General features: G+C 44.4%; 1 protein-coding gene across 1 annotated transcript in view; it reads left to right on the top strand.

Annotated features, from left to right (window-relative positions):
• The window catches only part of TLL2 (tolloid like 2), an 85,901-nt gene that overhangs the window by 25,523 nt on the left and 48,702 nt on the right, over nt 1–11,676 (top strand). The window contains exon 2 of the mRNA XM_015633623.1: nt 6,242–6,352. Within this exon, the coding sequence (XP_015489109.1) occupies nt 6,242–6,352 (111 nt within the window). The remainder of the gene's footprint in view (nt 1–6,241; nt 6,353–11,676) is intronic.

Raw genomic sequence — 11,676 nt, 5'->3', positions numbered from 1 at the left:
TGGCACGGCATTCCAGCCTCCTGTGGCACGGCATTCCAGCCTCCTGTGGCACGGCATTCCAGCTGTGTGTTCACATATGCCCTCCTGCACTGCTCATTTTCCCAGGAATGCGTTCATTGATTATTGGATTGGTGTGACTACCATGCTGAGGTGGAAAAGAGGAAGACCTTGAGTGAGGGGGCAACCAGCAACAGGAGCGCTGTGCATTTTATTTTAAAATGAAAATACCTTTCTCCCAACCAGATTCTGGCAAGCTCAATTGCTTGTTTTGTAGTTAAAATAACATGGTATTCGGTCCAGGGATAGCACAGCTGAGCATTGTGTAAGCTCATGTGTATGTTTGCAGTTTTGAACAAACTCAAGCCCAAAGTATTTATTTATTCCTGCATTGTCACCTTCCAGGATAGGAAATCCATTGAATATGAATCAGGATTCATAACTGGGTGTCCTGCAGATCACTTCCCAAGAGAGGCTGCTTTAGGAGCACTACACATGATAATTTAGGCAGTTTAGGTTTCTACAGAAATCTGAATAGGGCTTTGGACTCTGATTCCCAGGAGATTTTGATATTTTTGAAATATTTGTTGCCGTTTAGAAGCAGGCCATGTTCATAGACATTCCTACACAAAGTGAGAGCAATTTCTGAAACAGAATGTGCTCCCTGGACAGGGGAACTTCCCACTGAAAATAGAATCAACAAGTCCCTATTGCCAGGACACCCCACTGAGGCCAGACACCAGCTCTGACTCCAAACACCCTTGTTGAGTGGAGCTGGTTACCACCAGAGCCTCCATAGACGTTTATCCCCAAAGGTGGCCAGTGGGAAACTTCTGATCATTCCTACTGAGGAGAAACAAACTGATCTGGATGAAAACACAATGCCTGAATGTGGCAAGTTTTATGCTTTTTGTTTACTAGTTTCTCATCTTCCTTTTTCTTGAGTGTTTGATGCTCATGATCTGGCCCTTATTTCCAAGCTGCTGGTCTGGGATTTTTTCTCTCTTTTCTTTCACTCGTTTCTGCCTTATTTTGAGGCTTTGCTTTTCCCTCTGACACAGCTGTTACTTTGCCCTGAGGAATGTATTGAGTTTTTTCTCTAAGGTATAAATCTTAGCAAACTTCAGAACATTGTTCTGCTGGTTCCTGTGCCAGCAGGAGGTTCAGCAACAGACCTGTCTTCCTGCGAGGAAAGAAATATGGAGCTGCCGGGAACGTGCTTTGATCTGTTGATTTATTTTCTTATTGTTAGACTGCAAAGTGTTAGCCCTAACGAGAGCGTGGCTAGCCCTGAAAATTAAATCTCCCACCACTCAGACCAGTCAGGTTGGGAAGCATTCTGCAAATGCTCAAAAATAACTTGGCATGCTTTTGCTGGTGCGTGAGGAGTTGCTGTTTGCCAGGAGGTGGGATGTGTTACCATGCCCTCGTATGCCCAGCACCCCTTGCCAGGTGCTCCTGTTGCTCAGGTGGGAGGGACATTGTTTTTCTCTTGTACTATTTGGACATGGTACAGTCAGTTCTAGAACAAAAGGAACTAATTGGTGCCCTAGGACCTTTCCATAATGTACATGATGGGCAGAGATGTGGGTGGGGATAGAGACTGTGCCTTAGAGCTGCACATGTGATTGATCTCATGGGTGGGATCAGAGCACATCCTACCTTGGCACAGAGGGTGTGGCTCCTCACTTGGGTGGCACAGCTGGGGCTGTGTCAGGCTGTGTCAGTCACCTGCCTGTGATGCTCACTGAAGATGCCAAGGTTAATTGTGCAAGCACTTCTTCCTTGTATATTTTGTACTGGCACAGGTCATGAGGTACCTCTGCTTGGGAGCCCAGCTATTATCTACACACAGGGGTTGGGAATGCTAGTGAAAATTGAGTGTGGATTGTGAGTAGTGATGGAACATATCTGAGGCACCTACTTGGGTTCACACTGCTCTTTGTTTAATTCCTGTATTGCCCTGTGGGACACCTGCTCAAAAAGAGCGGCAAAACTGTGTTAGAACTCTGCTAGAAGGACTGAAAGGAAATCTGCAAATGCAGAGAAGACCCTTGGGCTGGTGACATACACAGCTTAGTGTGACCCCTTAGAAAGAGGGCCCCTTTGGCTCAAATTGGAAGACATAGTCTTGAATCTAGGTTCAGATCCCATTCAGCACTTAAAACCTGCCATGTTTTAATAAAATCTTCAGATGGTGAGTCTTGTATTTGAGGTGGAGGGGGGATGGAGGGTGCTTTCCTGGCAGGCAGGGGTATACATGTTTCCAAAGTCTCTCTTTCTGTCAATCTCTGTCACAACTGGTTCTGATCAGTGCTAGAGGGAAAATTGCAGTGGTGTCCCACAGCATGCAGAGGGTGACTGCTTTGCTGGTCCCTGTCATCAGGGTAAACCTATGGCCTATACTGATGCTGGAAGGGTGTCTTCCTGGAAAGAGTTTGTGGCAGGCAAATGGATGAAAGGATTGCTCCAGCTTGGTGGATAAAGATCAGAGTGATCTGTGGACACAGACACTGAGTGATGTTTTTCAAGTATGGAGTTACATTTTTCTTCTGGCACCTCGAGTGGCTTATGTTCTTGTAGAAGCTTGTAGCTTCTGTAGCTGACTGGTGAGGGTGAAGGATACCCATCCCCAGGAATTTGTTTTGAAGTGTTACAGATAAGCCTGGTTTTAACAAATTGCAGCAGTACATTTAGGGTTGAGATGTACTTTTAGGAACAATATTATTTAGTTTTCTGTCAGAATACCATAGTCTTTCGGTGATTTATTCTTTTCCATATGTGTCTTTGAAGGAGAGAAAAAACCCCAGAAATTACAAGATTCTTCTCAGAAAACCTGTATGAAACAGACTTTTCATGGAAAATGAAAGTTTTAAACAGTTGTAAACAGTTCTGAATTGAATTCTCATGAGAGACAGCAAAATTATTTTTCTTCCCTGAAATATGATTGTGCTACTCAGAACCAGAGAAAGGAGAAAATGCAAGTGGGGAATAGGAGAAGGGCGGCTTTAGGGGGGAAGAAGCAAGCTGGAGGTGATTTGCAGAGAAGGGAGTGAAGTTTTCAGAAAGAAGACGCTTTGTGCTGTCACATTGCTGGGGACTCCCCAAAATATTACTGTGGCAAATGAGGACTGTGAAGACGTTGATTGTTTTGGGCTCTGGATGTGGGGGAAGCACCTGGAAAAACTGTTGAGCCTGTCCTTTGCCCAGAAGGAAGCGTTCTCCTTCCCAGTGTCACCTGCCCTACTTTCCTGGTGTTGTGGCACCTCTGTGCTCAGTACAAAATTCAGACGTCAGCCTGTGGACTGTTTTCCTGTGGGAGAAACGTGCTGAGACTGCAGACAGCTTCCCAGGCTGCTTTTTTTTCATTTTGGTGCTGAATTTGTTTGTTAAACACAGTCATCCTTCCCCTTTGCCCAGCAGACAAATGCTGTCTGGTTGCATATGCTGAGGGGGTGGTGAGGTTCAGCATTCAGGTGGTTGGTGCAGGTTACCAGTCCAGCAGGGAAGCAAAGTCTCTCATATTGGCCCCATCAAGCTCAATAAGAGCTGCTCTGTTCTTACTATCCAGAGCAATTGATGCATTTTCTCAAAGAAAAGCTGGCATGCTGCTGCACTGTGTGTTAAGAGTTTGCACCTGGGTGTACACTACAGAGCTCTGCCAAGAGAAACTCTGGTTTCCAAGCTTGTTAGCCTGCTGTTTGGAGATTTATAATTTTTGTTTGTTTCTTTCTTTTTCTTTCTTCCTTTCTTCCTTTCTTCCTTTCTTTTTTTTTTGGAAATCCTCCCACATTAAATTAAAAAGGAGAACTTAGTAAAAGAAACCAGAAGGGATGGTTTGAGATGCTTCATTTGCCAGCAGGCTCTGAACTTGTGACCCTTTAAAATAAAGTACTTGGGCTTTCCTGTGGGATGGCTCCCTCTGGGTGGAGGCAGGCTTTCAGGCTTGCATGTCTTTGGGAAGGGGACTTTGACAGCACAGGAGAAGTTGCAGTGTAGCATTCTCAGCCAGGACTTCCAGCAAGGAAAATTGTTCAGCTGGTTGGGGACTGTGATAAATCATGGTTCCCCTGGAGCACGCTGGGACTGCAGAGAGCTGGAAATAAATGCCAGGGAAATTCTGCTTTTGTAGTGGGCTATCTTTCAGGATGATGTATGGCTTTGTAACAGAAAGAGATCCCATTGCTAGAACTGGGGGGAAACTGCTGAATTCCATTGGGAAGGAAAAAGTAACGATTCCATTGGTGTAAATCCACGCTGCAGGCTTGCCCTGAAAGCTGTGTTTTGGTATGGCTACCTTAGCCTGAGAAACAGACTGTGTGGTACTAGTGGAAAAGAGCCACTGAGAGCCCAGGGTGGTGGCAATTAGCTGGGACAGTAGGTTGACAAGAGGATAGGGAATGCTGGCAGGTGGCCAGTACAGTAATGACTTACCAAACGTGGCTGGGGAGATAATTGGATGGCATGGGATGCCATTTGTATCTCTACCTCTTGACTGCTACATTGTTCTGGGCAAGTAATTTCTGTGGATGGAGAAAATGTCTTCTCCTCAGATTGCAGGAAAAAGAGCATTTTGGCTGTACTGGTAGTTGTTACCTGGTGAGGATCTGCCTGTGCTTTGTGTTCTCTGTTCGAGGGACGGCTTGGATTGCCCAGAGGTTGGGGAGATCCCGAGTTCTGTGTTTGTGTAGCAAATGGAAGGTCTACCCTAGTTACTAATGATGTTGGTCAGTGAATAGATTTGTCACAATGTCCCTTTCTGGAACTGGGTTTTGGTAGCAATTTTAAGGAGATCCTGTCAAAAAGCTGGAGCCAGCCTCTCTTGAGGCTGCCATGGCCAGGGAAACAGGGGAGACAGCTTTGTCCCAGGGAAAGGGAGAAGCAGCAGTGTCACCCTCTGCTCATGCCAGGGCTCTGCTGCTTGTAGCAGGCAGTAGCAAGCAAAGATTTATTTCCATGCCCACATCCCAGACCAGTGACATAGGCAAATGCTCTTGTACTGAGGTGCTGAGATGCAGAGTAGAGGAATCAGGTGCTACATCAGAACCAGTACCACGTCGTGTCAGAGAAAACTCTGAGTTAACCTTTCTTAATACAATTGCCATGGATCTGATTGCAAGTTTCTGATATTCAGGCAAAGGTCTAAATTCCATTTGGTCTTGGCAGTAAAAGGGAGACGACTGGTAAAGCACATTGATTTCTCAGGCCTAATGTGCTTTGATCAGTTATGTTTCTAGTGTAGCAACAGGATGGTTTTCCCCCTCAAGGTAATGTAAATGTTGACTTAACAAGAGAAGTAAAAAGAAGTTTCATCAAATCTGGTCATTGTTGCAGACAGTGCCTTAGCATTGTTCCTTGTCTGTCTGACCCAGCTCTCTTCAACTGTGTCATTAATTAATTTGCTCTGTTTTTTCTTATTTTTCATCAGCCTATACAGGCTTCTTGTATGAGTTTTAAGAGCTCTGTAATCTGTTTATCTCTGAAAGATCTGCTAGGCTTGGTCAACTGCCTCAATGCCTGTGTGTTTATTTTGTTCAAATTCTCAAAATGGTACCTACACACTGTGCAGCACCAACTCAGCCAGGATACTCCAGGGGTATAATTTTTTGCACTCAAATGATTTCTAGTCTGTTTCTCTGAGCTGTGAATGTCAAGTGATACGTTTGTTTACCTTACTTTGCTGACTTCTGACTGAAATTCAAATATTTTTACAAAATTGAAAACTCTTCGAACTTAAATCTAAGGAACTGATCCACAAGGGGACAAGTAACTGGTGTTTTTTTAGCGAAGTTGAAGTGGTAGGCTCGCTCTCAGGTTGGATTGGGACCAATGCAGTGTGTCTGGGTGTGTGAGGTCCTGTAGCTTTTGGGTATACACTGCTGAGCTCAAGTGCTTCACTGCTGTCCTCCAGACTTATACACATTGTTCACTCTGAGCTGTGACTTACCCAGCTCCATCACAGGCTTTAATGAGGAGTGAACACCACCTCCTGGAGAGTCACACCTGTATGAAGGAGTGGCACAAGGAGTCCCAGCTAATCATCTCATTTTGGTGGATCTGTGTTGTGACTTAATGTAAGCGCTGTCCCTTGGCCTCCACTGATGTCCACTCTTTGTACTTTCAGAACTTTGACCTTTTTCTGGTCCATGAAGTCATTGCCTTTCAGGTGTGCTCCAAGCCAGATGGGAACTGTACCTTCCTTCCAAAATAAAAACTAAACTAATTGCACTTTGTTTCTCTCCAGCTGCCTTTTGGGGAGATATCGCTTTAGATGAAGATGATCTGAAGTTGTTTCAAATAGACAGAACTGTTGACTTAACAAAGCACTCAGATGGCAACGCAAGACACACTTCAGGTAAGGGTGGCCCTGGGATGGTGATGCCTTTTTTTACCTGGTTTTGTCCTTAGGGAAGGGGGACTTCCATTTCACTCGTGTTGCTGTTCCCACAGCCGGGGCAGCGTGTGCGGAGCTTAGTTATGGCACTGAGGGTGGGATCCAACTCTGAAATTTGTTAAAGAAAAAACAAGTCACAATGTGAAGTAGCCAAATCCTACCTTGTCTGAGGGAGATTTTCATATTTATAGCACTGGTCTTTTTCTATGAGGAAATACCTTTTTTGCTAATTTGGAAGGAAATGTGTTTGAAGTTGGGCACTCAGTTTGTCAGGAGTTCTGACTCTCATTGTGCTGCTTTTTCTTTCACTGTATGATCTTAATAGAATAACACATTTTTTTAGCTGTCTACCAAGTAAAACCCACTGCAGTCATGCATACAGACTGCCCTAGAAGTGATACCCTAATCAAAATAGGTTAACAATTGTGTTGATTTTCTGTAAAGCGTGTGCTCATTCTGTCCCCCTATGCAACTCTAATGTATGCTCGGTCTCATGCCAGAACAAAGGTGTTTTTTGACTCAGGAACTCTGACTGGACTCCAGCTCTAACAGTCTCTGAAACACTCTGCAGCTGGTTCAGAGGGCTCCCCACAGTGTTTTTCCCTCTAGTTCACTTTATGCTGCAAAAGAAATTGCTGGAAGTCTGAGCTCTGAGAGGTACCTGAGGGATTGGAGACAAAGAAGGTCAGAACAAACTTCTGTTTTTCTTTGCTGTTCTGCCTCTAGGTTAGCAAGTAGGGTGAGAGAGTGGGTAGAGGCAAAAATCAATGAAATTGTATATTCACCTGATCACTGTGCAACTCAGCTCTTTCATCATTTGAAAGCACTGGTGGCTGGTTCTCTTCCCGTGTAACTGCCTAGCTTTGGCTTCAGAGCATCTAAGTACCATGGAGGTCTGCTTTGGGGGGATGAGTGTTCCAGATTCCCACTGGGATGAGGGTGAAAGGTGACACATCCAACGCAGGCATATTTAATTGTCAGTGTAACTGAAATTCTAGAAGGGCTGTCCAGTTCTTCAGATTATGGGTAGCTCCCTGGAAATGCTATTGTCCTGCATTGCCGTGTCACTTAGCTCATTCATGTCATGCTTTTGGCTGTTACACATTCTTAGGTGGTAGGTTATTAGGAGCAGAAGACATATCAGAAAATGAGGACTAAGTGGGACAGGCAGCATTAATCTCTTTCACATCCCTTTGTTGATTCCTGAAGTTAGATGAGGACACTACTGGGAAAGCAAAGTCAGATGATGTTTGAATGTATCGGTTTTCTCTGGTAACTTTTTTAGTTGTCATGTCTAGTGCATTTCTTTCACTTGGCACTGGTGCCAGACCTGTGCCATCTGGAAAATGAACTGGATTTTATAACTCACATCTGTATCATGTAATGCTGGCTCTGGTCTCTGACAGCCATGGCTTGTGTGGTGTGGTTGGACCAGTCTCTTCCTTCCACTTTTTACTGGTGCATCATATAATGCTTTGCCTTGGGTGAATGGGGATGTCACCTCACTCACTTTCCCTTGTCCTCATCTCTAGCAGGTATCATTTGTAGTCCTGGGAGTGCAGCTGACAAATGGGCAGCCCCTGTGACTATGATGCTTTCTGCAGAGCACACACAGGGGGATCTCTATGGTCACCTGCCCTGTGAGGGGCTCTCTGCAGGGGCAAGAAGGGTTGATTTTTCTCTTGTGAGGCTTGTTTGAGACTCATGTGAATTGTAAGAGGGTGGCCTACTTCAGCATGGTGGAGATTGGGCTCCATTCTTCCCTGGGAGAAAATCCTACTCCCTGTTTTATTTCCAGTGGGAAGAATGCAACCTCTGTACAGAAACAGCCTAAGACCCTTTATGAATGGAACCCCTTGAATTATAACATTTCAGAGTTTCCTAAAGCTGTTAATCGGATTAGTTGTATAGTGGAGGAAGTACTTAATACGTATATACAGACACACAGGCTCTGCGGATCTGGGAGCTGCAGTTCTGAACCTGTTATTAGGCCAGGCATTCTTCTTGCCTGCTGCTGTTCCTGTGTACCCAGAAAATGCTGTTCAGCTGGGAGAAGTGCCACACTGCTAGGCTGTTTATAGGTGTGCACCCTAATAGCTTGTGGGGAGCACCTGCAGCTGTCAGGCTCTGCAGGAAGATTGAGGCTCCCATGTGCTTAGGAGTGATGGGGCACGTGGTCCTCTGGATCCAACCACATTGTACTGCTTGAGGGAAAGCTGTGCCTTGCCTGGTAAAGACAGAGGCTGTCAGATGTTTCAAGATTTCCCCTTCTTCATCCTCTCCCAGTCATTGTCCAGAATGGGTCCTTGGGAGAGAGGGGCAGGGAATCAGAGAGCTGTTTGGATTCTGCCACAGATCTCTGTCCTGAGCTTAATTTCACAGCATGAGTGTGCTTCAGGCTTGTTTTCTCCATTAATTTCCTGCTTGCAGAAATGCCATGTTCATTTCTCAGAAACTAAAAATTTGTGATCCTGCTTTAGAGTGGAATGCCTTGAAGTTCAGTGTTTCCAAGAATTTTCTCAGCAAATATTTGAGTTAGTGTTTTATTCCTAGTATCTGAAAACAATGGACCAAATAGTATTGACTTCTTGGTAAAGTCACAGAGCATGATCATGGTTCCTTCCCTCTGAGGAATGCTGGCTCAGGGCTCTCTGCCAATCCCCTCAAAAACTGCTCATGTGGATTTTAGGGTGGCTGTCTCCTTGGTACCTTACTTCAGTGCTCCAGCAATGATGTTCTTCTTTGGCTTTGTCTGGATTTCTCTGTCCAGTATAGCCAGATTCTTTTGTGTTAGTGGTCACATTGGGAATTGAAATGACACATGGAATTGTATCACTTGTGTTATGTACTTAAAGCCTTCTGGAGTGCAGCGTGTGACCTGATAGTCCTACTTCATGTGAGCAGTCTCATCTGCTCCAAAGGAGCTTCCTTCCTAAAAATTTATCAGGAGGAGTACAGGTCAAGCATCTGAAAACTGCAGTAGGTTTTCAATAGCATCTTGGGTACAAATAGCCTTCTCTGGTGCATTTGTACAAGTGGGGTTTTCTTCAGGCCCTGTTGAGGGAAAGGCAAGCATGTGGTGGTCTCTGGCTGAGTGGAGCCCATTTAATCAAAGTAGTTGTTAGATGTCTGCATGTTGATCTCTGTTGACGTGGCTAAAGCTCTGAGCTGTGTGAGTTAGTAGAGGGTATTTGCATGTGGTGCAGATGAACTGTGAGTGGATGCCAGGAGATGGGCTCTTCCAAGAGGGCTCGGAGCTACCAACTAGATGATTGCTTGTCAAGACCCTTTCATGATTTCCCTGAAGATTTTTTCTAAAGCACTGTCCTCCAACCCAATTTTAGATTGTGATTGTTGCATGACTTCTGGGCTTGTTTCCACAGGTCTCTCAACCTCAGCTGTTTTACCTGAAACCTAGTTTTACTCTCATCGATGATCTGGCAAAAGAGCTGTTTGAAGTTGAACATTTGACCTTTCTTTGAGTTAAGATTTTTCTAATTTTCTAAACCAGGATTTATTTTTTTTTCCATCATTGGCTGTTCTCCTTTGAACCTAAGTTCTAAACTCAGAGACTTGCTTATGATATCTTTGTTTGTTGCTTTATATTATAAGATATTTTGCAGACCAAATTGTCCTCCACATCACCTGCTCATCCTGCTATCACCATCTGTAATACCATAAAAAATCTGCCAAACAAGGAATTTCTCCTCTTCCTTAAAAATGTTTTGCAGCTAGAAGAAGGGACAAACAATGAGGCATATTGTTAAAATGCAGGTCTTAGCTGCCTCCCTCTGCTTCTGTGGGATCAAGTTTAGATGTTATGTTTACTATGAAAATCAGGTGTTCTCATGCAGTGGTGTTGAAATGGATACCCTCAGGATTTGAATCTTTAGAGAGACAGTAATGGTTCAGAACATAATGAAATTAATCTGTTACTTGGAGATCTGCCAGTGAGTGCTATCTCAGCAAGCCCATGCATCACCAACTCCTAATCGCTTTGATGAAAGATTTTTCAAAAAGCTTGTAGTTCTGAAAAGTTTCTCTTTTTTTTTTTTTTTTTTTAAATTCTAGTGAAAATATTTACTTTTACAATATAATTTAGTTTAGAAGAAATTTGACTGAAAGCTTTGAGGATTCATCTGCTGCAGTGAGAAAAAAGGAGAATCCAGAAGCAGGCTGGGAGATTGCAGTGTCACCTCTCTCTTGGACCCAAATGAGTCCACTGGTACAAAGTGATTATTGCTGAAGCATTAGCCACAGAGGAAGAAAACCTTATTTCTTGCCATGCCTCTTAGAGGTATGTGCCCGTTTAATACTAACTGGGTTGATTTAAGTTTTTGCTGGCATTTTAGGGATTATGAGGACTTTTCTGATACATTGCCCCTTTACCTGATTTTTGTATCATAGGGACAGACAGTTTATAGTTCTGAAAGGCACCTCTGTTAGTATGAAGGGCACGTCTCTTCAGGGTTTGGCAGCAGCAGATCATAAGCCAAGGGGGTCTGGCTGCCCTCACTGCTGCCATGCTGTGCTGGGCTTGCTGCTGAGAAGCTGACTCCATATCCCACTGTCGCCAAGAATGCTTTTCAAGAACAGTCTAAACAAGTTTTCTTTACCTCTCATCCTGAGAGGTTTTTAGGCTCATGGCTTGAAGGCCTTGATGAACCTTTCACACTGCCACAAATGACTGGCAGAAGAAATTCAAAGAGCACCTTTTCTAGCTAGAATAATGCTTCAGATAACAGTGCAGCTGGGAGAGGGATATATTTGAATCCAGGCTCTCTACTGAAATCCAGGGAAACAGAGGCTGCTGTCAGTGACTGCAGGCTCTGACAGCAAATTCATGCAGATAATTCTCTGACAAATGAGGCAGACAGGAGTCCTGCATTAAAACTTGTCTTAAGAGCAGGGACCTTCTTCGTTGGCAGCAGCTCTGCTGGTCTTGAGTGTGCTGTGAAAATACAGGCAGCTACTCTGCTGCCTCACCACATCTGCACAAGGACCAGCAACAGGGTGCTTTGGTTTTTGTTATTTTAAGATGCTCGTGGTGACTGTCTCTGGTTCCATTCTTGAGGGAAAGGCATTGATTCCCATGTGAGCTGGGTTTGCTTGTTGGATAGGTTGCTGGAGAGAAATGCTCCTGCTAAGACTTGTGCTGCTTAACTTCAGGGTGGAGAGCAAGACTTCCCTTGCTGGAATTAAGTGGAATACTTAAGGTACTGGTGGCAGTCACAAGCAGGATTTCTGCTGTTTCACTTTGTGAGAGCTTGTGTGCTTACATCAGG

The sequence above is a fragment of the Parus major genome, chromosome 6, assembly GCF_001522545.3.
Source record: "Parus major isolate Abel chromosome 6, Parus_major1.1, whole genome shotgun sequence".
Classification (NCBI taxonomy): Eukaryota; Metazoa; Chordata; class Aves; order Passeriformes; family Paridae; genus Parus; species Parus major.
Note: the sequence above shows the minus strand (reverse complement) of the source record. Positions and strands in the feature narration are given on the sequence as shown.